This window comes from Varanus komodoensis, unplaced genomic scaffold, assembly GCF_004798865.1.
Source record: "Varanus komodoensis strain SLA01 unplaced genomic scaffold, ASM479886v1 scaffold16, whole genome shotgun sequence".
In the NCBI taxonomy this organism is placed as follows: Eukaryota; Metazoa; Chordata; class Lepidosauria; order Squamata; family Varanidae; genus Varanus; species Varanus komodoensis.
The window spans coordinates 11,698,068-11,724,653 of NW_025335468.1; the positions used below are offsets into that span (position 1 = coordinate 11,698,068).

At 38.9% G+C, this 26,586-nt stretch overlaps 1 protein-coding gene across 2 annotated transcripts in view; it reads right to left on the reverse strand.

Annotated features, from left to right (window-relative positions):
- Nucleotides 1–26,586, reverse strand: part of NUCB2 (nucleobindin 2) — a 39,300-nt gene that overhangs the window by 6,918 nt on the left and 5,796 nt on the right. For both annotated transcript variants that reach the window (XM_044425857.1, XM_044425858.1), the window contains exons 2-9: nucleotides 16,200–16,343; nucleotides 14,435–14,542; nucleotides 12,795–12,921; nucleotides 8,783–8,886; nucleotides 4,967–5,152; nucleotides 3,653–3,743; nucleotides 1,465–1,523; nucleotides 435–527 (exon numbers count right to left, since the gene is read on the reverse strand). In XM_044425857.1, the coding sequence (XP_044281792.1) occupies nucleotides 435–527; nucleotides 1,465–1,523; nucleotides 3,653–3,743; nucleotides 4,967–5,152; nucleotides 8,783–8,886; nucleotides 12,795–12,921; nucleotides 14,435–14,542; nucleotides 16,200–16,343 (912 nt within the window). The remainder of the gene's footprint in view (nucleotides 1–434; nucleotides 528–1,464; nucleotides 1,524–3,652; nucleotides 3,744–4,966; nucleotides 5,153–8,782; nucleotides 8,887–12,794; nucleotides 12,922–14,434; nucleotides 14,543–16,199; nucleotides 16,344–26,586) is intronic.

Here is a 26,586-nt window from a genome sequence, read left to right on the forward strand (position 1 = left end):
ATAGAGAAGCAAATGCCTTTTTCTTTACAATGGTCTATTAGGCACCAAGAAAGTAGAACAAACAGGATTCTGTCCCAGCCTGTGAGGATACCCTCAAATGGGAAAGGATTATACCTAGGCATTACTCCCATGTAAGGAATCCTGACTGCCCTCTTAGTGCGTAGTTTGCATGGATAAAAATGTGAGAATCACTGATCATGGAAATTATCAACAACTCCCATAATCACAATATTATGTTGCAGTCAGCCATATCTAAGACTACCTTGTTAACTTGTTATATTTGTCTGCATACCTGATGATAGTTGGTATTACCTGTCAGTACAAAAAACACCCCCAACATTATGTGAATTTGCTACATGTTCTTTGGACAACTGGTAGTAACTGCATAATTTTGCCAACAATTATTTTGTAAAAACAGTGTGTTTATACCTCACCTCATTCATGACATGCTCCCTCATTCGTAGCCTCTCTTCTTCCATTTCTACCATGTCATCCTCTTCATTTTTGGGATCATAGACTTTTTCTAGCTAAAACAGTATCAGAGTCAGTAAAGAAAAATTAAGGAGTTTATTTAAAATAGATCATGTATACCTATTATTATTAAAGCTGTAACATTATTTTGCTTATGATTTGGCTTTTATTTTTATGTTTGGGAACAAAAGAATTCACCTTCCTATGCAAATAAATTTGTTATATCTATAGACAACAGTCTGTGATTCTCTCACCAGTGTATTAAACGGTTTAATTCTGGGGAACTCTCTTCAGATGGGGCTAGTAGATCAACCTTTAAATTCTGAAATTGCCAAGAAATCTAGGCATTGATTTCTGTCTGTGCTATGTAAAATTCCTTGAATTCATTTGCCTAGGCCCAGGATATGTAATATTTTACATAGTTAATTTCAGACTAGCTGAGAAATCAATGCAAAACATGTTATCAGTTCTTGGTGCTGTGCTTTGTAACTTTGTTCCTGAAAACTTGGGATATCTCACCTATAAAGACTGTTTAGTAGTGCACATATTCATTCTTGAAGAAAAGAATTCATGAGCTATTCATTGACTAAAGTGATTGTAAACAGTAGAAACTTGGTAAAAAAATTACCAGTGATGCTTAACAGTTTTCTGCCACTTACCATAAGATATTGTACACTGTCTCTAATTCTCTTTCTGCGCTGCTGAGCTACTTCCTTCCTCCGAAGTCTATTGTTTTCTCCTTAAGTAAAGTATATTGTCTTTCATATATTAGCTTGGAGAGCCTCTTTGACAGGCTAGAGAAATAACACTATTTTGGCAATTTTTATGCATAGGGTCAGAACCTTAAGGGACAGTTTCACTACAATGTATATACTTATCAAACAGGCTTTGTATATCACAGTTCCATCCCAGCTACACATACCTAGACCTGCTAATGTGGTGTGTTTACAGGGACTATAATGGTTCTGAAATACTCCATTTACACATATTTACCTCTTTAGTAAACAACGCTTCTAATTCCTGTTCGTCCAGAAAACCATCACTGTTGACATCTATTAAAAACAGAATAATCCATGTAAACTCAAACTGAAGAAAAAATATTATATTCACACACGATAGGTTTAACCCACATACAAGCCTAACTTGATTAAGCATCTTTATCTAATATAATACTGGGCACTGCATGATACTGAGATTTTTCTGTTTAACAACTGGCCAGACTGTTCATCTGACCATCTCTGCTTTTTTGTTTCTAATTTCCAGTTAGAAAAATGCAGTGATGTGCTGTGTAAAATTATCTAGGAACATTTCCAATACTATATTTTTCCATGGACAGTTTTCCATACCACATACATCTGTGTTATCCACTACGTCTAGGCTGCAGTACTGCAAGCAATCAAGTTAGGTAGACTAAATATAGGATATACCCTTTTATAAGTTATTCTAAGGCAAGCTCTGACAAACCCCAGCACTCAGTTGCCCACATGGAAACTGAAAAATAAAGTATAACAACCTCTTCCTGTGCACAATGCAGTTGGTTTCTGGCTGGATCTCAACCAGACATATACATTGTGCATTGCACTCAGTTGCTACCATTCTTCATTATCAAAGTGAAGGAAAACTAGAAGTATGTGATTATGTCTGTCTGTCTGTCTGTCTTTATATTTTTATACACCACCCTATTCCCCTTGGTTTGGGGTGGTTACAAGAATTTAAAACCAATATCAATTCAAATTTAAACAGAAAACAAATACATTAAATAAAACTAATCTGGGAAGGCCTGTCTTTAACTCCCTTTGAAAGATGACAGTCTGGGATATCTGATACGTCTGTCAGCAAGCTGATCCACAGTTTAGTTTAGGGGAAACCACTGAAAACAGTCCTCTGGGCAGTTGATATTGATCTTGCAGAAGCAAAATTCAGATTATCCCCAGAGGACCTTGGTGGTCAGGGCAGAATATATGGGCAAAAGTGCACATGAAGATATTTTGGACCTAAGAGATGGAAGACTTTAAATGTAATTACCTACGCCTTGTACTGTGTCCAGAAAGCTATTGACAGCAAGTGGGGAGATTTTAATATCAGTAATATGTGGATTCTTCATGATGTCCCAGAGACCATCCTGGCTGTCATATTCCGTACTAGCTGTATTTTCTGGAACAGGCACAAGGGTAGCCCTGTGCAGAGCAGGGTGCAGAAACTGAGCCTAGATGTTAGCACACATGTACTACTGTTATCAGGTCATTCTCCTCCAGGAAGGGACACAGTTGACTAATCAGCTAAAGCTGATAACCAGGATTCTTTACCATGGTGTCTTATCTGTGCTGACATCTGGAGGATCCAATCAAGTTGCACCCTGAAACTGCATGCAAAGCTTTACAGGGGGAGTGTGATCCCATCTAGAACTGGATGGCACATCTCTAACCCTGGATTCAAACCCTTAACAGCAATCACCTCTTTATGTCTGGATTCAACTTCAATTTGCTTTCTGTATTCAGCCCATTACAAGCCTCAGGCAATCATTCAAGGGAGAGATGCTATCTTTAGAAGCAGCAGCAGCTGCTGGTACAGAGAAATAAATTGGGTGTCTTCAGCAAGAAATGGCCACTGCCCATTCTGAATACATTTAACATAACTCTTTCTTTATACCTATCTGTACTGGTACATATTTTTGTATTTGGGGATGGAATGTTCATTCTATCATTGTCTCTGGCTTTTGTTAATTCTGACCTTTCTTGGTATCCTGTTTTTACCTTGAACTTAAGAAGCTGCCTTATACTGAGCCTGGCCATTGCTCCATCTAGCCCTGCCTTATTGACTCTGGCTGGCAGCAGCTCTCTATGAGTTCATACAGACTTCCTTCCTAGCCCTACAGGGAGATGACAGGTATCAAACCTGGAACCTTTTGCATACAACATATAGGGCTCTCCCCTGTGCAGCCTAAAAGACAGCCTGAAGTTATTTTAAACAAAATACAAATACTTGCCAACTAAAGGCAATATGCCATTCATGCAATTAAGTAGATTCTAGCCCACAAAACCATACTCCCTAACCACTGTGTTAAGTTTTTAAAGTTCTACAGTACTCTTTAGTGTCACATGAGAGTATTTCTCAGCAAAAGGCAATGAAAGAGTACCACTCAAGCTTGTTCTTTTTTATTGTATATGCTTATGTGCCTTACCATGCAACTTGAAAAAGGTCTTTGGGTCAAATTCATTAGGGTCCAGCCCATCTGCTTCTTCCCATACTTCTTTTAGTTGGTCTTTACTTCCCTGCAATTTAATCATGAAGAGCAAATGGTTATACAGGTATTTCTTGCAATTTCATTCTGCTAAAGCCATATTGCCAGTCTAAGATGAGCTTCAAAAACTTAATTGTGTTTCATATAGTAACACACAGGACTGGATCTAGAGGTTATATAGCATGGGAGGAACATCAGTTCAAATTTAAACAAAAAACAAACTAATCTGGGGAGGCCCTGTGTTTAACTCCCTTTTAAAGGTGGGATATCTGACACATCTCTCTCAGCAAGCTGTTCCATAGCTTGAGGCAAGCACTGAGAAAGTCCTCTGGGTAGCTGACATTGATCTTGCAGAAGCAAAGATTCAGAAGATTGTGCCCAGAGGACCTTAGTGGGCAGGGTAGAATATATGGGCAAAAGTGCACCTGAAGCTATTTTGGTTCTAAGATATGAAGGACTTTAAAGATAATCACCTATACCTTGTATTGCATCCAGAAAGCTATTGGCAGCCAGTGGAAAGACTTTAATATTGGTGGTAAATGGGCTCTGTGTAATGCCCTGGAGACCAACCAGGCTCCCATATTTTGGTTGGAAAAGAGGGAAACTGGTTTTCACCAAAGCTCTCCTTTCTGCTGAAGTCCCTTCAACTTTCCAAAAGTCTGTTCCAGAGGGCTGGAATCCTTTGGAACAGTGCGGAAGACAGCACAAGGGGAGGAATAATTGGCAGAAGTCAACCTTCTTCTCCAGTTGCAGCCTTCTGAAAACAGACAGCCCTTCCTTTTGTGCAAGGGCAACAAAAGGATGTAGCCCATGTAATTATAATGCAGACCCATTAAAGTGAAAGCTTGTGTGACATCCACTACTGTCAGCATGTTCAGTATAAACTCCTACATTGTCAGTAATGATATTAAAAAATGAAACAATTATGTTCAGAGGATGGAGAGAATTCAGGGCAGCCCCCAGTATCTACAGGAAAAAATTATTCTGAAGATTGCAGACCAAACATATAAATCCATTTTTGACAGAAATCCAGAATCCTGGCTCCATCTTGAAAATGTCTTTATTAGGCAAGAAAAGGCTGGTGAAAATCAGTTTAATTCTAACTAGTCTTGGTGCAGTCAAGAACAATGAAATCTACCACTGAGTTCAAAAACTAAACCAATTTTAAAATCTCCATGTTATAATTTATTCACCATTTAACCCTTAAGCAAATACACGGTCACTATATGATACCAGTACAAACTGTATCCTTACAGGATGGTTAACTTTGGGGTGATCACCATGCTTTTTCTTCATTTCCTCATACTTTGCTTCCTCTTGACGTCTCTTTTCTTCATCCAGTGTTTTTAAATATTCTCTCCTTTCGTGTTCCTTCAACATCTCATATTTCTTAAACTCCTCGTGACGGGTCTTGTCATAGTTTTCTAAATCACTTGTGGCCTAGAAATTAAAAAAAAAACCAAAATAAGGATGTGGTGCTTTCTGCAACGAAGTGCTTTCACAGCACTTTCATAGTGCTTCATGCACTATGAAACACACATAAAACACATTATTTTGGACAATTTTGGCGGTGGTTATTTATATGTTTTAACTGTTTAAATCTATACTTTTAAATTATCATTCCTCAGCTGCATACTGTTTTTTGGATATTGTTGTGTGCTTTGTTTTTTTTCCAAAATTGTTATCTTGTATTTTTATTCTACTGTAATCTGTTTAGAGAATCCTTGATCTTATAATGGGGAATGTAAGTTTAGTAATAAATAAATCCTGTCAGCCAAGAATCATCTCCATGTGCATCTGCCACAATTTTCTCCAGGAAGTGTCCTAAGATGTAAGCCCTTATCAGGGGCATAGTAAACACACAAGGGCAGGATGCCCAAGTCCTGCACCATCCACCTCTGTTGCCCTCTACATACGGTGGCTGACTTGCTGAAGTGGGTTCCAAATCATGTGGTGAGTCTCCACAAACAGAAGAGTTCTCCTCTACTTAAACAGGGTGAGAGAACTGGAGACTGAGGGGACAGGCTGATATGCCTGCCTTCCTCATGCAAGGGTAAATTACTAGGCATGTTACTAGATTCCATTTTAGAAAACCTGGGTAGGGCTGTACTGAAAAGTTAATGCAGTCCGTAAGAGGAATGAAGCAGGAATGAAGTAATTTAGAAAGGTTACAGTCTGTTATAGACAAGGCATCACTAAAAAGTAGTCTGGCTGGGAAGGTGTTCATCAATATAGAATATACATCATTTAATGTACAAAATAGCTTTTGTACAAATGTTAAAAGTCAGCTTTTCAGGGCTGATACTGGGATTTTGTGAGCCTCTGGCACAACAGTCAACTCTATCTAAATATAAACATATTTCCAAAGTTAACCCAGTTCACCCAACCTCTGCCCTTTCCCTTCCTTCCCTACTATTATCACCCCTGCTGTTGATCAAGCACTGCCTTTATCTCCTGAGCTAGACTGCCAGCATTATCTTTTTTAAAGTAATTGATATAGTTGTGCCTACAAGCATGCAATCCTCTTTGATTTCTCTGTTGACGCTTGAGTGTGCTTCCACAATCTTGGGAATCCTCAGCAGCTGTCTAGTCCCCTATTATTAGACAAGGAGATTTTGCTCTCATGTGGATACTATTGTGTGCTGGAAATTAAAACTTTTCTTTGCAGTGAATTTTTGCATTGCTGAAAAAGCAATATGCTCTCTCAAACTGCACAGGAATTGTGAACTGTGTTAACTGAATACAAATGTACCGCTAAGTACTCAGTACATGCAACTCCATGGGTTGCAATCTAATGCTTCCACTGCATTCTGCAGAATACTTGCTCCTAATTATATGGTGCAGAATTATGAGCAGAACTACATATTCAGAAAAGATAGCTGATACTGGCCCTCCAGGGACTGTACAACTTCAGAAAGCACAAGTCTGAATACTCCCTTCCTTCTCTCTCTAAAACCTTACTGCACACAATCAGGATTATACTTCTTTTTCCTTCAAGGCTAGCTTTCCATGGATAGGAAGAGGCACACCTAGGAAGACTGTGTGCCACATTTTATTCCAAACCCAGCGATCAGCTATCATAGGAACATAAGGGCCGTGCTGCATCAAATCACCAATCCACCTATTCCAGCTTTCTGTTCACCCAGTGGCCAATCAGATGCTCATGGGAAACCTACAAATAGGGCACATGTAGAACAGCACACCCCCTGCCCACGTTCCCCAGTAATTCTTACACCCAGAGGCAGATAAAGCATAATAAGTATCAGATAAAGTGTAAGTACAATTACAAAAGCAAGGATGGGTGAATTACTATAATCCAAGGACAGACAACCTGGTACCCTTCCTGTGTTTCGGACTGCAACTCAAATAGTCTCAGCCAGTATGGTCAATGGTCCAGGATCATGGGACTGGTGGTCCAAAACATCTAGAGATCACCAGATGGCCTCCCACATATTTAAATTTCCAGGAACATCCATTGCAGGACTGCATTCTATAATTCACTGCCTGCAGGTAGTCTGGAGGAACGAGTCAGGAGTTATTAGGCAGTGCTCCAGTTGCATTAAGAGCATGCACCCCTATATACTGGCATTGGTTCTACAGCTTTTTCTTGTGCTATGTTGCTGTTAACCCCCTGCAGCCTCTCTCTCACCAGATCTTTGCATTTACCTCTGGATCTCACATCAGATACGTGCTGAAATGCTTCCAATTTTTTAAAAGAGTGCCTCAGCCCTGGACTTTAACATCTGCTATTGTACTCTTCTTTACACTCCTCATACCTCTTAATGGTTTCTTAAATCTCCATCTTCCATTACTGTTGCTCTAATCTTGCCTCTGTCTGAATCTCAGTACTGGTCCCCACTACTATCAATTCCTCCTCAAGAGAAAACGCAGCACCGTTTCCTCAACTGTCCACTTCCTTTATTAAGGAAAGCATGCAGCCTTGGACTAGACCACAAAGCCTGCTGTGGAAATGTCACTCAGCTATGAAATCACTAGGGGGAGCTCAGACCTCATTCTTTCTTAAGCTATAGACTTCCATCTGTAGTAGGGAAAGAATAATTTCTGTTTATCTTAAAAGGGTGTTGCAACAATTACTGAGATAGTTTCTTTACCATGCTATAAAGTACTATGACACTGATAAGTATTATCTTTATGCTTTTCTTCTTTCAGATGACTTCCCCAATAGTTTAGAATTGCTCCAAGACCAATTTGGAGACTTTCTTGTATACAGCACTGTTGCCTGCCCTAGATCAAAAAACTAAACAAAAAAAAAAATAGCAGTAAGTTTTTATTGGCAACTTAATTAATTCATGCTTTACCTGACTGATTTGCAGGACCAAACTTATTAAGGAACACACCTATTTATGCACTTAGAAACTATTTTGTTTCTGAGCTAATAAGAAAAATGTGTTTAAAATAGCTTTTCCTCCTAAGATCAAGGTGCAGTTCTTTTTCCCTGTCTTTCACATGTAAATGAGTGTGCCCTGACAGGCAAAAATGTCCTATAGTCCCAGCATGCCCCAGTCAGGTCTCCCAGGATGCTGGAACTTTTCAGACATTTTTCTGTGTAAACATGCATAGACTTGTCCACTTTAATATTGCAAAACCTATCGTGACTTTCTGATAATACACAGCTAGAACATTAATCAATTAACTATTTAAAAGAGATAAATAATTAAATAAGAGGCTTTACTTGGCTGACATATTTTATATATGCAGATACATGAATAAAAGTTAAAGAAATGAGATGAAAAAATGGCACTGAACAAAAGACTGTTGCATTTAAAGACTCTCTAAGAATGTATGTCAGTTTATATTGGCATGAGAATATAAATCATGTGATGTGCTATGAGAAAAACGAACAGACTGTTTTTAAACAAACATGAATATCTTCTGTGGCAGAATATTATTTTACAGCACTAACTGGGATTCTCAGACTATGACTCCTGAAGTAACTATGAAAGTTATTCAAAATGGAGGCAGAAGAAACAGAAAACGTGGGTTCCACTATAGAAAAATACAGCAAAAAGAGCAAGCAAGCATCTGGGAAAATATTTGCTCAACACTTACAGCTCTGATGAGCATGTCTAAATCTTTAGCTTCAAAAGTGTGAGGGTTGTGGTGGTTCAGATGCTCAAACTGTTTGAGAAGTGCTTGATGGTCTATGCCAGAATCTAAAAACAACCCACACAAAATCAGTACCGTTGTAACTAAACTTATTTAATAATATATACAAAATATCAAACACTGTATGGAAGTCAAAGTGTATTTTTAAAACACAATGCATTTAAAGAACAGGCACATTTATAACCTACAGCCCTCAGGGTGGGTTTCATATGAAAGGAGAAGGATACTGAAGTGGAAAAGGACACAAGATTATTGTGTTTAAGGACAAAATTGACCCAAGATGTTCTGTTGTCTGGGGCAAAAGGCCATCCCCATTCCTTATTCCATGGAGAAAAGCTGGCCGCAGTGACCCTTGAAACTTTCCTTCAATGCCACTGCATGTTAAGGAGTAAGGAAACATTGCAACATCTTGTTGGGCCCTCTTGTATCCTCTTATTTTTGGTTCGTATGAATGATGTCCTTGGCTACTTATGCTTCCTGTAATGACCTTTAATTCTGTAAGTGCGGTTCTTGGATTTTATTTTGGATTAATATTTTAGTTGCATTATGATGTATGGCCAAGCAAGCAAAATGGACTTATTTAAAAGAGGTATAGCTGAGCCTATGCTTCAAGAGCCATGCCCTCCAACACTGGCAGAAGCCACACCCTCGTCTATCCAACTGGCTTATGAAGGAGCGTGAAGTGAAAGCCTGAGTACACATACACAGCTCCTTCACACAAGAAGGGAATCCAGATTGGGCCAGGATTTCCCCTATGGTATAGCCCCTTCACTGGGTTAAAAACTTGGATGCTGGGGCTTGGCTTAGTCCTGAGCTAGCCCACACATCCTTGTGATCCCCTCTTTCATATTCCCTTATTCTATCAAGCCAGCTGTCTGAAACTCACTCGTACATGTGACTGAACACCTAGACTTTTAATCACGAGTGGACTTCACCAAGAGAAGATGGACAAAAACCAGGGACATGCAACTGTGAAATAGCATAGATGTAATATTCATCATTTCCTTAAACTCTGTTAAGAATCCAGGAGCAGACTGAGAGTATTGTACTTCCTTCCCCAACCCTGACTCTCAAGTATAAATTACCCCCGTCTCCCGTAACTGCAAGTAAGACTGGATAGTATTAAAACATCATCAATGATAAAGTGGAGACCCCTTTTTTATCTGTCAAGGATAAGGAAGGAGCTTGGGAATTCACACCAGAAAGGAAGGTGCTTGCTTGCTCCCTATCCTTTAACTATGGTTAAGTGGCTAAAACTGTACCAAGGTTACACCTGCACCAACCTTGAATGCTTTAGATTGTAAATCAATTTAGGTTTGGAAGCCATCAGAAATTGGCAGCTTTTAATGGCAGACTGTGTGTACAATGATATAGAAAACACCCCATGGCCTTCTGAAATATGATGCAATTCTCATCAAGGAAAAACTTAAGTGAAGCATACAGTTTTCCTATTGATCAGCACAGGTATATTTTGCTGTTTGCAGATCTGGTGTATACACATCCAGGGCTACCCTCCCATGAAGCTGGGTAAAGATCCCACACCACATGACAAAGTGGGGAAAGAAGCACATCGCATGACCCCCCCTCCCCAGGAAGGCCTACCGCCACCTCCAGCAGGTGCTCCAGAGAGCCCTGTCATCTTCTCTCCCATCATGGCATTTGCTGGAACAAAAAAGAAGCCAGTGGGGCTTTCAGGAGCAGCTGCCCTCTGGAGAGCTTGGTAGGTCAAGAGAGCAGCCATCTTGGCTCTTCAAAGATCCTACCATGCTGAAATGCCTGCCTCCAAGCAGGAATTGTGAGAGGGGTGTCCCAGGAGATCAACTGTATTATGATGTAGTAAAGGGAAATGGTGAGGGGTGACTGTAGCAGCGGGAAAGAAGAAATGTGGGGCCTAACATGAAATTGTGGGGGTTGTGATGTTAGGACGAAGTAGCATGTGGACTCTCTTGTCTCAGGCAGCAAATTGCATGCAACAGAGCTGCGCACTTCTTAACAGCATGCTGATTCCTACACTGAACTACCTGTAGGAAAGGACAATTCTAAAGATTTCTAATTGCAGCCTTTCAAGAGGGCACTAGCCTTGCAAGAGTGCATAATCCTTCTGTTATCCAAGCAATCTGAACACTTGCAAGTCTGTTTAGAAGGAGAATAAAATAGATTCTTAAGCAATACCTTTATTTCATTAAACAAGCTCTAGCAAGTCAACATCAGTTGTGTGTACAAGGCAAAGTGTTTTTTTTTTCTTCCTACAACCCACCTCAAATGTTTTTAATATTGGCTGAGCTGTGGTTTACAGAATTGTGATTTTTTTTCCTCTGATGTGGAATTATTCAGATTATCATGTGACTCAAACAAGAGGGGGGAAAGTGAAACTGAACTTACGTAAGGGATGGGAAAAAACAGTCCCATAGACAAAGTAAACCATTTCCAAAAATCTCTCCATTCCCCTGGAGCATAATGTATTGTTGTACAGTAAGCATTACAAATGCTACACAGGAGTAGAGAAGAGTAATTTATTCACAGATTATCATTTCACAGCCTGGCACCTGAGAGAAGGCACTAGGCTGGGGAAGGCTGCTGTGTATTGTATTGTATTGTATTGTATTGTATTGTATTACGTCTTCTCCTTGCCCTGGAAAGAATGCAAGCATCAATATGCAGAGCCGTGTGTAAATGTGTTCAGCACTGATGCAGACTCTCCTGCTGCCTGAAGCAAGAGAACTGCCTGAACTGCCTGAACTCCTGCTGCCTGAGGCAAAAAAGTTTTAATAAATAAATAAATAAATAAATAAAACTCACATGCCCCCGCGTCCTAACATTGTATGCCCTGCAAATTTGTGTTATGCTCCCCATTTCTTCCTTTTCACTGTTGCATTACATCCCACCCCCCCAATACCTGTTTGTAGATTGGGACAGGTCAGAGGAGCTTCCTTCAGTAAATTCACTGATAGGCCTCATTCAAAAAAATGAGCATTCCCACTTGTTTTAGGTTGTCTTTAGAAATGCTCATTCCCAGTGTGCTAGTGAAGGGTCCCTCTGGCATGCTTCGATATTATCCTTTATGTGCTACCCCCTTCTGCAACAGAAAACCATTTCTGAAACAATTTTTTTTTATTGTTACTGTCATATCAGCACTGCAGTAGCATAGCAGATGCCTATACTACTTTGAACAAATTAAGCAAAATATACCATAAGACAAAATTAAGCTTTCTGCTTAAAATATGTTTCATAGTTTTATTATTGTTGTTACATGGCAAGACATGTTTAATAGCATATATTTTAGTTAACATTGTTTCAATGGAAACAGAACCTATATTTAAACAGAGTTCATCTGTGTTCTAAAGATTTTGAAAAATGTTAGGAGTTTAACTTCTATGCACTTTTTAGGAAAAAGCAGTTACTACATGATTTTTTTAAAGTCTTGTGGAAATATTCACTAATATTTCAAAAATAGTATTATCATTGCATTTTATTTCACCTTATATTCTCATAAATGGGAACTGTTGAGCTTTATGTTTTATTTAAATACTGTCCAGGTCTTAAAAACCTGAAAAGATTCAATTATACTTAGTCCATAATTTAGCATTTGTATTTCAACTAGGTAAGACACTGGTCCTCAATGTGGGAAATGGAATTTGCTAGGTTCAAAGAAAAAAAAGCCACAAAAAGTCAAAATGGACATCTTAACTGGCTTTTCTCTTTTTTAACCTAGCACAATTTCACAGAACTTATTCTGTGTATGCTATTTCCACAGAGCCAGTCTGTCTTGTTCTCCTTCATTTTCAAACAGGACAGGAATGTGTAGGGACAGGAATGTATAATAAGGTCAAGGAAAACAGAAAAACGTTGTTACATCTCATTGCTGTTGATACAAACAAGAGAGACAACTGAAACATTATTGTGTGCATCAGCTGGGTATCTGTCATCTGGGCCAATTTTTCCTTTGCGTTCTTACCTTGAAATGAATCGATCTTGGCTTTAATCAACATCCTTAATCTTGCAACCTCTTGTCTTTTCAATTCATCCAGCCTTGTTCTCACATGATGACTAACTAAGTCTAGCTCTTTGCTCAACTTTCCATTCTGTCAACAAAAAGAAAGAAATTATCTGTACAGATAGTCACAGTTACTTTTTGACATGATAACTACATCAGTGCTGTATCAGTGCAAATAGTGAAGCATTCTTCAATTTTACAACTGACATGTTCCTACTGGAAGGGAATATCACCCACTTTTAACATAGAATTAGAATCCACAGTCCAAAATCCTCAGAATGAATGTAAAATACAACATTCTCATGTTCCAGATATAAACAGCAAACTGGTACAGGACACCTTCCAGTCCCAAACTCTGAAAGCACAGTGTCACTGACATAGAGTTCTTATGCCTGTAATGGCTTCTTTTTTCAGTTAAGGATCAAGGAAATGCAATATATGCAGCAGAAAATACACAAGCACAAGTGAAAATACACAAACAGTTCCTTTCCCTGCTTAAAGTGAATGAGGATGTTTTGATCAGCGAACTCTGCACCCTGGAATTCCTACATATTTCAAGAATAGCTTGGTCACAGGTAGTTCTGCAATGTTCAAGAGAGATGTAAAACTGAGTTAGCTGCTGGAGGCGTATCCACACTAAAATCAGAAGGTGAAATGGCCAATAAAAGCCCAAGGGAGGTATCTCAACAGCATCATATACAATTATGCAACAGAAGCTGTTTGAGCTACCAGAAAGATATCCAAGGACAGGGCCAGGAATGGAGTGGAGAACTTTCATCATCAATGGCTCCTTTTGCTGTTTTGCAAGAACTCTGCCTCTCTAAACAATCATACTAGTCCCAAGGAAGGCTAGAATATGCAAGAAATGGCAACTTCCATCCCATTGTTCCATATCCCTATTGAACTGGGACTCTTGGCAGCATCTCCATCAAGAAGTTATAACATAACCTAACTGCATTAGGGCACACACTAGGACATGCAGATCTACAAAGCTCTTATTTAGTATTAAGCTTCAGGCTCTTCCCTCATCATTTTCCTCTTAACATAATGACATCATAGCTTAGTAAGATGGGGAATGAGCAAGGGCAATCAGCCCTCGATTAAGAAGAATGGGTGACATTTCAATTGGGATGAGTCAGTCAGAAAACTTTGACAGTCTAGAAATGTAATAAATAGACACATAACCTAGTTTGGACCACTCCTACATAGAGGATGGGGAAAGTTACCCACTTCCACAGCAAGAGAATTGCCATTTACTCTCTATCTCAGTGGATACTGAGCAATTTAGACAATGTTTGAATTTCAGAAAACAAATTTCAGGGTAAGAATACCATGAAAAAATTCTAAAAAGGCTTAACCCATGAACCAGAATAATTTTCTATCTTTTGTAATGATTCTGTTTCTGTATGAGCCTCTGCTGCCGCCTCTTTTTTTTTTCCAAAATAAGTTGCATGCTTAAGCAGTTAAAATACTCTTGGTTTCAGTATGATAGATTTAAGCAAGTACTTAGCTCTCCCGCATCTTGTGAATCAAGATTTTGGTATCCTCAGCTTTTCATCTAGCTTTTTCATTAACATCTGTCTGCTAATCACTGTACATACCTTTATTTCCTCTATGTCTGCTGTCTGCAGCTTCTCTCTGAAATGCTTGTCTGTCTCCAGAACATCTATCACTTGCCTGAGGTAAGCATCATAATAGAGCCCAGTATCCTTCAGAAAAATAAACATAATTTCAGTCAAGGAGTTGGGAAGAGAGGTGTTTCTTTTTTCCATACAGATGTATGTGTATGGTTGAGAGTCTTAACATGGCTGAGATTCTAGGCCTTACCCATTAGTTTCTGTAACTTTTTTAGTCAAACGCTTGAATACAAGATAAAAAGATCAAACATTTTTACATTGGAAGAATCATCCATAAATGCATCATGTAGGGTCCCCACTTCTTTTTAAACAGCTTTTTAAAATTTAACAGGCCTCTTCTGAGAAGCCACTTCTAAAGAGAAGACTCTGCAGCACAGAAGAGAAATACAATAGAGGTTATCAGGCAATAAGGCATAAGCGGTGCTTTCTCTATAGTTTCCCTTCCTCTGTTTTTCCACTCGATTTGAGAAATTGGCTAATTTCAGGGGCCAAACTAAAGGAGATGCTAAGACTAGATTTCCCATGGTCCCCCCCCCCCACCTTAATTATGCTGGCCTCAAACAGAACTGGAGGTCTGGGGTTGATGAAGAGTATTAACCCTTTTCCCTTGCATCATACATGTATGTTTTCCTTCATGAGAAAATAGCCATTCTGAAGGGGGCAATTTCAGTTAAGAAAAATAGTTTGAGGGAATCAAGTTATCAAGTTAAACTCCCCATTAGCTGGAATATGATCAGGAAGACTGGCTTAAACTCTCAGAGAACATGCACCAAGCCATACACTTTTCCTAAGACAAAGAAAATTCCACTATGATAAGTTCATGAGCAGAAGTCACCCTTGAGTGATCAACTAGCCTTCATCCCACTAAAAGCAATAATTGAAGAAGAGCTCAAGTTGCTTAGGAGCAGGAAGAGAGCTCAGTCTGCCCAGCTACCACAACAAACTAAGCACTTGTCTTTAAGTACCTTCAACCAACCAGTTACTATAGTACTTTCTGTCCCATGGATAAGGGGGTAACTTTCTTCCTCATTTTCGTATTGTATTCAACATGTGGAAATGTGTCTTTTCTCTAAATTAAATACTGCTTCTATTTCTGGTAATCATCCAGGAAAAAGTTTTAAATAATCTCTCATCATTTTCTTGATCTAATGTTTGTCCATAAAAGGACCTGAATACAGATGCCAAATGCTACTGATGACACTGAACATTATCATCATCATTTCTATTACTATTATGTCTTCTGATCTCATTAGATTAAAGCTAAGGATAATGATATTAATGAAAAATGACTAAGGTGCAATTCTATGTCTGCTACACAGAGTCCATATAGCCATAGCATAATTGGAAGCCTCATCTCTGACCTTGGAAATTTGCTCTGAGGTCATGGCTGGAACTCCAAAATCAGAATATCCTCTCTCCACACTTGCAGCTCGCACAGAAGGAACCACACCAGCTGCAGTTCTGGGGTCACAAGCCATCAGAGATGAGCTTTTGTGGGCGGGGAGGGGGGGAGGGGGAGGCACCACCACTAAAGAAAATATCCTGATGGTACCTCACTGCCCACCCCTCCCCCACTTGGTGATATTACTCATCTAAGCGTTTTGCGGGGTGGGAGCAGTGCAGAGGCAACCACCCTGTCCATGCTCCTCTCACCCTCCATCGGATGTCTGTAATCCTCGAGTGCAACTGATTGTGCTGTACAAAAATGATATTTAATTAAATGACTTACCGGATTATCTACTTTTTCACTCTCTACATGCTCCTTCTCTTGTACTTTTGTCTTGTCTATGTCTATAGGCACTGCTTCCAGTGTAATTACAAGATAAGCCAGCAGCAAAACACACCGTTGTAATAAAATAGTTTTCCTTCTTATCTGAAATAAAGCAAAATATTTCCTCTAAGTGCTTTTCCAGCATCACACTTTTCACCCACAGTATCCACAGGTTGTTCCCATGACAAAAATAATAGAGTAAGAAGGATGGGGAAATTCCAGGAGTGTGCCTAGCTCAACTTTAGAAGCACTTCTGACATGACAGGACTTACTGTCACACTCCCATAAATTAAAATTACAACATCTGAAGTAGGCCAAAACTGAGAAATTGGCTTAACTGAGTAGTATAAGCACAGCTTAAGCCTAGTGCTAAACTTGTCCAAAAGTTTACATCTCTGTTCATGCTTAAAGGTGTGAACACATGAAGCCATATGTTTGGTTATGCGATCCATCATAATAATAAGCAATTACTTTCATAGCACTTTAGCAGGACAGTCCTTCCCTAACCCTTATTCTCTGTTCCCTTTTTAAAAAAATGGGGAACTGCTGCTGAAGACAACAGCAGGTTTGCATGACACAATAGCTCATCCTGGCAATATACCAGTAGATCACCTCCTTCATGGTTAGATCGTCTTTCTGCCTTTTTCGGCTGAACTGGACTCTTCTTGGAGTCCTGCATCTTTCGCACCCATAGTAGCATGTTACTTCCTACACAAATTCTTCAGCAAGTCCAACAGACAAAGCTCTATAGCATCTACAGCATATGGGAATCGGATGGTATTAGGATGCAATATCAGCCAGCCTGAATATTCTCAGATAACTCCACTGGGTGTTTGGGATCCACACAGCTCTGTAAAGTCATTGCCTCCAACCAGCTCCTCAGTCAGAACAACCCATCCAGAAAAGCTTTCTGGTGTCTTGCCCTGCCAATACCCCTGACTCTGGCACCTGAATTACCTTTTCCAGAGCCAGACCTCCAGCCCTACTCTGCCCATGGCCTGCCCCTGGATCAAAACCCGTTTTCCCTGAGCTTCAGCACTACGCAACATGGGTAGACCAATGCTGAAGTTGGGCAGCTCATTCTCTAGCCTTTGGCTCAGTGGTAACAAGATAACTAGCCCTGAAATTAAGTTTCTGCATTGAGATCACTCTCTACTGATGGAAAACGAGACTTATTAAGTCTCTTACTTATTAAGTAAGAACTTATTGTTACGGATTAAGCAATCAAGTAAGTCCTGAAGACCAGGCCTTAAATCTCATGCCCTGGGAGACATGCATATTAAATTACATAATTATTCTTACTTATGGGGTGTGCATTTAGCCTGTGAGTTAATCATTCCAATCTTATATTTATATGGAAGAGTAACCAATTGAATTCCTACTGTACTGGTTAGTTGCTGTGTCATTTCTATACTCTGCATGACAAATGAGGGTTGACTGGCACTCAGATGAGCCAGAGTGGCGTGGTGGTTAAAGCGCTGGTCTGGCCAGAAGATCCACATTCTAGTCCTCTCTCAGCCAAGAAGCTCACTGGGTCACTTCGGTCCAGGTACTCACTGTCAGCCTAACCTGTCTCACAGGGTTGTGTGGTTAAGCTTGACTATGTAAGCCACTTTGGTTCCTCACAAGAAAAAAGCAGAATATAAATATAATTCAATAATAATAAAATATTCAGTTCTACAGGAATTCAGATAGGAGTCTAATGAAGCTTGATGCTATCAAGCAGATCACGAAGTACTCTGCTGTATTATACCTCCCTCCTTCTTCTGTCACCATTCCTGCTCCCTTCTGCTACTAAGATTGCTGCATGGGTTATTTTTGGCAGTGCTCAGCAACCTTAAGATCAGAAAACTAGGCCAATATTATGGGACAGCAGGCTCAGATTCGGGTCAGAAAAATGCCTCTCAGCCACAACCCCAGGAAATAGTTTGGTACAGATCTCAATGATCCATGCATGATTTAGCAAAAGTAGAATTCATGTTACCTGGCATAATTAGATGCAAATATCTCCGATGCCTTTAAAAACTATGCAGACAAGTGGGTTTTGATATGCAGAGTTTGTCATGCAGGGTTAAGAAAAGCTGTTCCTCCTGAAAAGCCTTTGTCAGCAAAATCATGTACAGGAGCCCTATCTCTTTGCATCTTAGAACTTGAGCATAGCCATTTCATCCATTAATGTACATTAAGTTCCACTCTGATCATATTATGAACTTTAAAGGGAATTGTTTTTCTAAAAGCAAAATAAAACTTTCTAAATTCAAATTAACACCCATTGTAGCAAGCAAAGAATTACTAGTAGTTCATAATTTTTTTCATCTATGGATTAAGCAGCACCTTTCAGCAAGACAATCATGCTGAAAGCACTCCAGTCTGCATCATAACTTCATCTTCTTCACTCTCACCTGAACCAAATACAAACCTGCAGTTTGTTTCAGATATTAGGAATAAACAAAGATACAAATGACCAGGAAGCATAATCCAGCTTAAACACATTCCAGTTTGGCTACTAAGGGCAAACCACTGCAAATTGTTAGTAATTGATGGTGTTCAACCTATATCTATAATAACTGTTATATCTATAATATATATATAATCTATAATAATAAAGGAGTATGTGTGTCTGTCAACGTTACAGTGCCAAGACTATAAAACCTAGACACTTGAAACTTGCCATGCATATTAAGGGGACGATAAGGGTGTGCACTTCAGGGTTGTTTGGTTTTTTAAAGCACATTTTAAAAAATTAATTTAAATGTATCTGTATGTTCGAAACCTGTATATCATCTTCAATTACTAGGTGGCAGACTTCTCTAATGAACACATAGTTGATACAAACTGAAGATATGAAGAAGTAATCCAAAGAACAGAATTATAGGACTGCCACCTCCCCCGTGCTGTGGGGCATCCCCCCAGCGGAAAGGAGTGGGCAGATTCCTCCATCAGGAGCGATATGGATGCACCATGGCAGAGGCCATGCCTGGAGATGGCAGTGGCCATGGCTCCACTCCAAGGGCAGCATGATGTATCCCATTCGCACAGCTGAGTAGCACTGCTTGAGGCCTTCACTGTATCAAAGGGCTAATCCAGTCTGTAAAAATAGATATGCTCAGTAATGAATACACAGTTGGGTCTGCAGCTGTGATCTTTGTAGTGATCAAGATTTTATAAGCAAACTTCTAGAAGTAAGGTGAACAACACAAATTATTAGGGATCCACTTTCTGTAATGACAACCTAAAATAGCCTGGTGAACATATCACTAGATACAAAGGTTGTCTGCCCAAGCAATGTATGTGCCAGCATGTCATGCTCAAGAGCTAGGAAATGAATCAGACTTTGAACTCAGACATGAATGAATGTGAGTAACAGTACAAATGTGCAATTCATAATGAGACTAGTGAGTCCAGATGATGCAAGATTCTGTGACGGTAGCAAACAAAAGAAGAAAATGTACCTTTTAAATGTTCCCCCTTTCAACTTAAGAAATATTAACCATGATCCAGAAGCATTTCTAATACCCTGCAAGATGTCAGGATTCCACACAGCTTCTCAGTTATTCTGGAAATACTAATAAACCAAGAACTCCCTGCACAGCTTTATGGGACAAAGATAACTTGTCTCCATATTTCCAGCAGTTATGTACCATCATCCATTCTTTGGGTCCTGGGAGAAGACTGTACAAACCAGTTTGGTAAGCTCTGGGACAGCCCACTCACATGACTATAGGAAGGTCTGATTGATCAGCTACAGGCATCTCCAGTTAAGGAGTATCAGGGCTGCCAGCCAAATTAAACAGTAACAGAATAGATAGCTTAAACATCAGACATGAGAAAATTGCATATGTTCAGGTTTAAAGGATAATAATGTTAAAACAATATGTCAAAACAATTATAATAGCCAAATCTAATTCTACTTCATTATTAAAACATAACATTCAACGAAGAGCTAGGATTAGAGTTGGCTAAAAAAGCAACTTCAGGCATATTTAATCAAAAGTAAGGCCCAGTGGTAGACTTGCTCCCTAGCAAGTGAAACATACCTAGGATTGCAGCCTCAATCCTAAAGCTAAGTGGGACAAGTGTTAGGATACAAGATGTTTAGGATAGCAGTCATTCATCTGTTTGAACATACAGATTAAGTGGTAAGGCTACATTAATTGAATCTGTCTTTCACGCTCAGTGTTATAGCACAAATATTTTTGTCTTAGTGAAATATCCAAGCACACATTCATCTATTTTCCTTCCTAGGGAAATGGCTATGGATACAAAGGAGGAGCAGGGTTACTATTCCTTTAACAGCTGCATAGGAGATGGGATTTTTGGCACACATAATTTGGCAGGCAGGGGTGAGAAAAGCCACACCTGTATACATATAGTATCGCAGTTGCTACTTTTCTCACCCATACCTGCCAAGCTATGCTTTCCAAAACTTCCATTTCCTATGCAAGTATTAAAGGTATAGCAGCCCTGCTCTTCACTGCATCTGGCCAGCTCAGGAACAGCATTAGACAAAGACAAGAGCTGCCATCACTCTCGGCAGGATTACCACAATAAACAATCTTGCATCTGTATACTTGGTTTACACAATATCAACAATGAGTACCTTGTAAAAGTACATACAGGCATTACCTTTGTATTTAGCAACCATACAGTAAAAGAAATATGTAAATCCCAGCCTATACTCTTCAAATGGCAAAAATGTTCATTATTTATTGGAAATTATTGCTAATAAAGACTACAACGTCAAGCAATGCATCAGAAAGTATCACCTAGATCAGTGGTTCTCAGCCTCTAGTCCACGGACTGGCACCTGTCCGCAGGAGATTTCCTGCTGGTCCGTGGCCTGCATCCCACTCACTGCAGACTGGTGCGGGGGCTGGCTGTGCTCCACTACCTCTTCCTCGGTTGGCATCGCATTTGCAGGGGGTGCTTTGGTGCCACCAGGGGTGTGGAGGGAACAGATGGCTTGGTGGGAGCTGGCTAGGAGCCATGCCACGCCAATTTCAGTATTTTGCTCTTTTGCTGGCATTTTTGTTCTTTTGCTGGCATTTTTTGTCGCTCCATTTCTGGCTGTTTGGAGAATTTTCATTTCTTTGGTACTGTGCTTGGAAACTAATACACAGACTACTCTATTATGTGTATGGTGCTTTTTGTTTCTGCCTCAGCGGTCCCCAAGGTGGTTTTCCTGTTTTCGCCAGTCCCCAGCTGTGGAAAGGCTGAAAACCACTGACCTAGATGTATACGCACTTTACAGAACTGAGCCTAACCTGAAATTGAAAAGTGCTATAAAACAGAAGAAAATAAAAGCAATTTTCAAAGTCATCAAGAGAACTTTGTAAAAACTGTATATTTTTTATATTTCATCATTTAAAGAATAAGCATCAGTCTGATATCAAGCAGTTAATCTTTCTCCACAGTCTGGCTTGTTTCCTCTTCCTTTCCTGCCCCCCATCTTCAAGTCAATCCTTCATGTTGGGTCATGATGAAACAGGAAGCTTCACAAGGGCCATTAACCCTAGGGAAGTTCATTTCATGAAATGTAACTGGCACAAGATGTGGTGGTGACCACTTGAAAAAGGGAGAAATTTGTCACAGAAGATAGATATATCACTAATTTCAATAGTAGCAGAAAGTAATTTGCCTTCAAGCCCTGGCGCAGGGTTTCCAAGAAGCAATCTATGGGCCAATGGAGTAGATTCCTCTTTATTCTGATTTAGCAGAGCTCTTTTTAATGTTCTGAATGGCAGAGGGCTGTATCTACCAGAAAAAAAGCATTTGGCAAGCTGAGCTTGGCCTGCAGGCTACTGACTGCATTTGGTCTAAACAGAAGTTCTCTTATTGCCTTATGCTAGGCATGGAGGAAGCTGCCATACACCAAGACAGACCACTGGTCCATCTAGCCTGTTGACACTGACTGGCAGTGCCCTTCCACGGTTTCAGATTGGACTATTTCCTATTCCTGCTTGGAAATGCTAAGGATTGAACCCTGGACTTTCTTTAGACAAAGAACATGCTTGACCACTGAACTATGGTCAGTTTCTAATATTACTTTGAATGAGAGAAAATGTTTATTATTATAGTTATATCCTGCCTTTTTTCTGCAAGGAAACCAAGCTGGCTTACTTTAATTCTCTCACTACTTTCCATTTGATCCTCACAACAACAACCCTGCAAGGTAGGTTAATCTGAGTGTCAGTGATTGTTCCAAGTGATCAAGTGAGAACCATGGCCAACTGAGGGACTACAGGCCAGATTCCCCAAAGTCCAACTCCAACCCTGTAACTATTATAACACTCTGGATCTCAGAAGTGGCACATCCATGTACAAGATGCCTACCTGGTTCTTTAAGACCCACTATGTTCATGGCACACACATGTTCACACACATGCATTTCATTTCTTTAGAGCTGATGAATGGTAGCTGAACTTCTGAACTGTCTTCATATCTGTGGCTTGTTTGTATATACATTCATGTCATTGCATCTGTAATAATTTTCACCTTACAGCTTATTTCATCTGATGCCAAAAAGCTGTTTCATGATTTTGAATATCTGAGCCAGCTATACTGAGTCTTTTTGTCATACTATCTGACCTGAAGGCTCAGTTGAATAAAAATTAGCTGGTCACACTTACCACATAGGAACTGAACACTCAAACTCTGTGACATATTTCCTTTAATCCCTATAATAGACTAGATAGGAAACTAGCATGTGGCACCGACGGGTTTTCTTGACCTTCAGACCCCTTTTCTTTCAGTCCAGACTGAACTCAGATGGCTGGAGGGTATGTAATTCACTCAAGGCCTTGCCAGCTGGATCTTTTAAACTCTAAGCCATAGGCTGATGGGTGACAAATGAGATGGCATTAAAATCTGCATGTCCCTAATGCTCCCCTCACATCTCCTAGTTTGATTTTGTTTAATCTAAGACTTTACTGTATGTCATCTCAAATGGTAGGCCTGGAGTTTAGACTACTTTTGTTTTGCTATTAATAAAAGCATTAGTTGGATCTTTCAGCATTTTTTACAATACCATAAGTTATGTAAACTATCATGCCCTATTAAAGAAGCAGAGTACATATCTAATTTAGATAACATGTCTTATGTAAATATTGAAGGAGCTATAAAAATATATTTTTTAAAACAGTTGTTTAAAAAAAATCCTTCTAAAATAGCCAGTCCTTATTGGTTGAATCTAGTTAGGTCTTCATGAAGCACCCCAAAAAACAAGAGCTAAATTATTAATGTTACAAAGTGGCAATAACAAAAAAAAATTAAAAACATCACTAGCATGTAACTTGCATCCTTTATTTTATATTTAATAAATTGTGGACATTTTCGTACATTCTATCAACTTCTTCCACATCAGTTCCCAGTATCTTTTCTTGCACAACTTTCAAAAAGAACTAATCACAGAACTAATTATGTGGCAAGATCCAATGGCTTTTCTATCCAAGTCCTTCTTCTTTCTCAAGTAACACTGACACCTGACTGTCCAATCTTTTATAAAACTTACAAAACTTACCAAAAAAGGACAGATTCTTCTAGGAATCATGTTCCTATAGGCCTGTATGGTATAGTGGAAAGAGTGCTAGACTGGAAATCAGGAAGTTCAGTGGGTGAGTTTGAGAGAGTCAGTGTCTCTCAACCTAACCTACCCCACAGGGTTGATGTGAAGATAAAATGGAGAAAAGAAGCAGGATCATGTAAGGCATCCTGAGTTCCTTGCAGGAAAAAGGACAGGATATAAATACAATTTAAAAGTGAATGTTCCATTGCTAAATTATGGAAAGCACTAGAATGCTCTTTCCCATGTTTAAGCTTCAACTTAATCTTCAGCATTTGTTCAAGAGCACTGCTTCTTGTAAAAAACTAAATGGAAGTAGTGTACAATTCTTGTTCTCCTTTTTGATGTGGATTTCAGATATTTAGAAACTCTGAAAATTTTTCACCTTAGGCTTCTTTACTATTGGCTACATCAAGATAAGAATATGATGCAAGTCTCAGAAAATAGCAGGAAAGGTTTGGTAAAGCCATTATTTCATTCTTTCATAATGTTTCAACATTCAACAGTCAAAATGTGGTCTGTGGTTGTATTTCAAGTTACCTGAAACGTATCAGAACACTCTCGTTACTCTTCACAGTAACAGTGAAAAGAGCAATATAGACTTTTCTAACTCAGTGCTCTCTATATGTGTATAACTAGAATTCCCATCAACTCCAGCCAAAATGTCCAAGGCTGCCAAGGACTACTCATTTTTTATTTATTTTATCCATGCTAATCTTGCTCATTCTCCAACAAGCTCAAGACAGTAACGACGGCTTGTCTGCCATCCCCATTTTATGGTCAACCTAGTCTACCTCAGAAGTTTTTAAACTAAAAGGGGACTGTGAATTTTTAAAAAAAAATATAATTAAAAAATAATAGGGATTGACCCGATGTTACTCAATGAATTTTATGGCTGAAGGAGCAATTAAACTCCTATCTCAGTTCAACCCAACATACTTTGTTTGATGTAACTGTATATAATACTTATTTGCACCATCGATAGCATCTAGTGCCATATAGTGTTTAATGGACAAAAAGAGAAATGTCTCTGTGCTCAAGGAAGGTACAATCTAAAACAGAAAATGGGAAAGACCACAGATGGAGAGACAAAGATAGAGAGGGATAAATATTAGCAAATGAGGTTACACACAGTTAAAACTGGTTACAGTTGGGAATGAGGATTAATGGTTTGAGGATTATAGGGATAAACCAGAGACCAAACAAGAAAGGTACTAGAAAGGATTTAAAGGAAGATAGACATTAAGTACTCCTTAAGTGAGGAAATACTCTACTTTTTTCTTCTCCAGAAAAGTCACCTTTGAGCACCTCTACAAACATATGTTTAGATTTTGTTTTTAATTATTTTTATGAATAAAGGTAAGATGTACATCAGAGGAAAAGGCAAGAAAGGCAGCAGTTATTGAGAAGGGAAGGGAAGGGAAAAAATTAAGTCCAACACATATTGAACAGAAACTTTCCCCAGAAGCATTTTGAACAACAGTTTCCAAGCAAGTATTACAATACCCTTTCAACTTGTTTCATGCAAGCAGAACTGAATGTGAACTTAAATGTGCATTAAAGCACATCATTTAGTTACTTTCTCATTTAATTTTTAAATGTATATTTCCACTGGCAAAGCAAAGATGTCGTAACAATTTCATTAATTCTAGTCAGAAATCCATTATATATTTACTCTGTGTCTTCTAGTTCTTAAAATGTAAAGGTGCTAAATTAGACTCTATTAATCAGAGAGATGCATACCACACAAATAACATGTAGTGCAATCCTTTGTATACTGATCTACTCTCTAATGAGTATGTTTAGGATTGTACCCTTCAGAGTGATACATGACTAAAAGCAGATTAGAGATTTCCATACTCTTACTGGGTTTCTGTCACACTGGTTGAACATTTGATTAAGTCTTTGTGAAAATAACAAGAAACCAATGTGTACACCTGCAGAATTACAGATAATTCTTTTTTTACATCCAACTGATGAGGAAAACATTATTCAGGTATTATTCAGAAAACAGATTCCCTAAAGGTGTGATCCTATGCTTTGTTAGCCAGAAAAAAACCCCCTTAAAATAACTAACATGTCCTGGCCAGCCTTGCTGGGAGATGGACAGTGTTCTCTTTAAATATGCATAGGATTGTGCCCTTAGAAAATGAAATAACCAATTTTGCTGCAACTTAATTGTAGCTATTTGCTTCTTTATGCATTTTCTTCAAAACAACATGCAGAGAAGGATAGCAATGAAACAGAAAGGTCTTTAAATGCATGAATTTGACCTTATTCTTTGCAGAATGCAATTCAAAATTCCATTGTCAATTATATCAGTGCAACTTTATGGAGTAACTGCCAACTCCAGATGGAAATGAGTCCCACAAGTATGAACTCAGCTGAACTAATAAATGTAGTGATAATCTATTTCAATCTAAGTCAACAACACTTTATTAAAGTCTTTCCTTCTTTACAAACAAATCTTTTATTAAATTAACAGGTAGATCAATGATTTGATAATATGATTATTATTATCCTAAAATTATAATCGTTCAAATCTCAATTTTATTTAGCACAGCTAGTGTTAGAGCATTCTCTTTGAAAATATGCGAACCTTGAGCAGCTGTAACACCAATGCAGTCGAAGGCTTTTTATGAATGGGAAAGTTGTTGTTTTTTTCTCCTCTTTATAAATAGCAAGCCTGTGATGAATCAGCAACAGTTTGATGTTTTGCTTCATTGTGTTAGAACCATATTATTTCACAGAATTTTTACAGAACCAACTGACAATTGTTGTGAT